This window comes from Montipora foliosa, chromosome 9 (genome assembly GCF_036669935.1).
Source record: "Montipora foliosa isolate CH-2021 chromosome 9, ASM3666993v2, whole genome shotgun sequence".
Taxonomy (NCBI): Eukaryota; Metazoa; Cnidaria; class Anthozoa; order Scleractinia; family Acroporidae; genus Montipora; species Montipora foliosa.
This window is the reverse complement of record NC_090877.1, coordinates 1,020,632-1,023,131: the sequence shown is the minus strand read 5'-3', so window position 1 is coordinate 1,023,131 and position 2,500 is coordinate 1,020,632. Positions and strand designations below refer to the sequence as shown.

The following is a 2,500-nucleotide window of genomic DNA, read 5'->3' as shown; positions in this document are numbered from 1 at the left end:
GGAAATACATTGTAGGTGATGTGAAAATCACTTTGTTTTGCCTATTTTTACGAATATTACAGAAATTGTAAAACATTTTAAGAGTTTATAATACGATTTTGGGGGATGCAGCCTCAAAATTCGAGATGTTTGTATGGATTTTTAACTATGTTATGTTATAACTTGGTCTCTGCTCGACCTAAAAGTATCAAACTTAATTTCTACAGATGGCCAATCTCAATTTTATCTTTCATGTGATGGTGTCAATTTATCGATTGGTTCAAATTTGATACTTGCCCCAGTTCCCTGTGCAATTACGGAATGTCCTATTATTGTCTCTTATGGATGTGTGGCTCCAAAGGGATTTGAACCCATGACCTCTGGGATGCTGGTGCAATGCTCTACCAACTGAGCTATGAAGCCACACAAAAGTCATGGCCTGTAATTTGCGTTTTGTTTCTTGTAAATAAGTTTAATTATTATAATTAAACTTAACATTTTTGAAAAAGTGCTTTTTAGATGGCTCTTTCGTTGCCATGGTAACATATTACTTGACGCTAATGAATGCATCTTGCTAAGCAAAATTTGTTTAATTTGGTACCACAACATTGCCATTACATGAGAGTGTTGTAGAGTTACAGTGTAATCCTTTGAATAAAACATTCACTTAAAAAAAAAAAAAGTAATGGGCTTGGAATCCCCTTGGAGCCACTTGAATTTTTCAAATTTCTATAAGAGACAATAATATTGCTTAAATTGTCCAGATACGTGCAAGGATTATCTCTCTTTCGTCTAGAGCCTAGCTGCACTGTCTTCAAATATACACTTCTTTCAAAGAGAATGTTTGTAAGCAGATATCTTCCTTATGATGCCAGCAGTACTGTTACAATCATATAAAATCCACTTACTCTTTGAAGTGAAGAAAGGAGGGTTGTGCGGCAAACATTTTCATCTTCTTTAGAAATGGGCTGGTAGCACCACAAGGATCAATGAACCTTTACATGTACAATGTACCATGTTCACTTGGCCCTTAATCAAGATTTTTTTAAGATTTACAAACTAACCAAAACCCTGTTCTATAACAGGTACATCTGCTGTTATGGTGAACTTACAGTAACACTTCCCAGAATTTCTAAAAGGTTAGCTGTTCTTGGAAGGCTTGATGGATCACCTTGAAGATTTTGCCAAAAGCAGGATAATACTTTTTTAAAACTTACATCCTCTGCTGTCTGAAAAAAGGGGAAAAAATGTACAGTTGCACCAGTTAGTCAACAATTCTCAAAATGAACAAGTTTTGTATAAGTGCTTTAAATGTATTGTTAACCCTTTTATCCCTGCATGAACAAGCCCCCACTGACCTATTAAAATTATCTGTCAATAGACAGAGTAAAATCTATATAGTGTTACTCTTAGGAGGGAAACGATTTAAGGTGGATTTATAAATTTTTTGATTTGCCATAAATGTTGTAAACCCTTTCATCCCAGATGCCACAGCCATTGACAGGTAAAATCATCCAGCATTAGGCAGAGTGAAAATTTCACTCTGAGGAGGGCAAAGGGTTGGTCAAAGCAGACGTAGCACTGCAGGTTGCAAAAGTAACCATTGCTGTGTTCTCACATGCACTTTTCCAGATTTTCCAGATAGTGGGCACATAAATCCTACAGTACTGGTCAAAAGTAAGTTACCACCCTTGCACGAGACGCAATCGTGCCACGCGCCACAGGATTTGCATTGTACTACAGGAATCGGGGGACGTACTACATGTATGTTTAAAAATCTGTGAGCACAGTGGCTTAACGCCCACTGGCAATTTTATTTGACCTTTCATTAAGTATCGAAACTGCATGCGTAAAGCACAAGTCAAATAAAACAGACCTCCACTCAAATTCATGTTTTTCTTCTCAACAAAATATCTATTTGCTTACACTGTACTATATAATCCCTAAAACGAAGAATCTCAGTGTTTGGCGCCAACATGGCTGCCAGTGCTCGAATTGTTCTAAGTTTTCTTTCAATCTATGTGCTTCAGTATATATTATTTAGTTTTTATATGCATTATCTTTAATTGTTAAATTCTTGTAAAGTAATGCAGTTGTAATGTGCAGCTGATCATTCTCATGTTAAGCTGCGCACAATAAGTTCACAAATTATTATTATTATTATAAAACACCTGTGATTAATACGAAAGCTGTTTATCTGAGTCAGAATTGTGAGCGAGAAAACAGACATCATGAAAACATAGCCCATGTTATCTAGTTGTTGAAACCATGTACATGTACTTTACTATAACAATATTTTTTCTTTCTATTAGTACTAAACCTGATAGTGAAATCAGAATGGTGTTAAGATCCCAACTTGTAGTACGCTATCATTATATAATGTAATGTTTAGTTATTGGCTGTTTTGTTATAATTGTTTTGTCATTGCATAATTAATTACTGGTAGCCAACCAATCGATGCGATCACCCTATTGGGAAATGGTTGTTTGCAGTGTTGCCCTGGATTCTTCCTTCCCTGTGT

General features: G+C 35.8%; 1 protein-coding gene and 1 non-coding gene across 3 annotated transcripts in view; both read right to left on the bottom strand.

Annotated features, from left to right (window-relative positions):
• Nucleotides 1-2,500, bottom strand: part of LOC137969495 (endoplasmic reticulum magnesium-transporting P-type ATPase-like) — a 49,578-nt gene that overhangs the window by 30,666 nt on the left and 16,412 nt on the right. For both annotated transcript variants that reach the window (XM_068815775.1, XM_068815776.1), the window contains exon 11: nt 1,092-1,208. In XM_068815775.1, the coding sequence (XP_068671876.1) occupies nt 1,092-1,208 (117 nt within the window). The remainder of the gene's footprint in view (nt 1-1,091; nt 1,209-2,500) is intronic.
• On the bottom strand, nt 330-402 carry Trnaa-agc (transfer RNA alanine (anticodon AGC)). Its single transcript has one exon. It is a non-coding gene; the product is annotated as a tRNA-Ala (tRNA).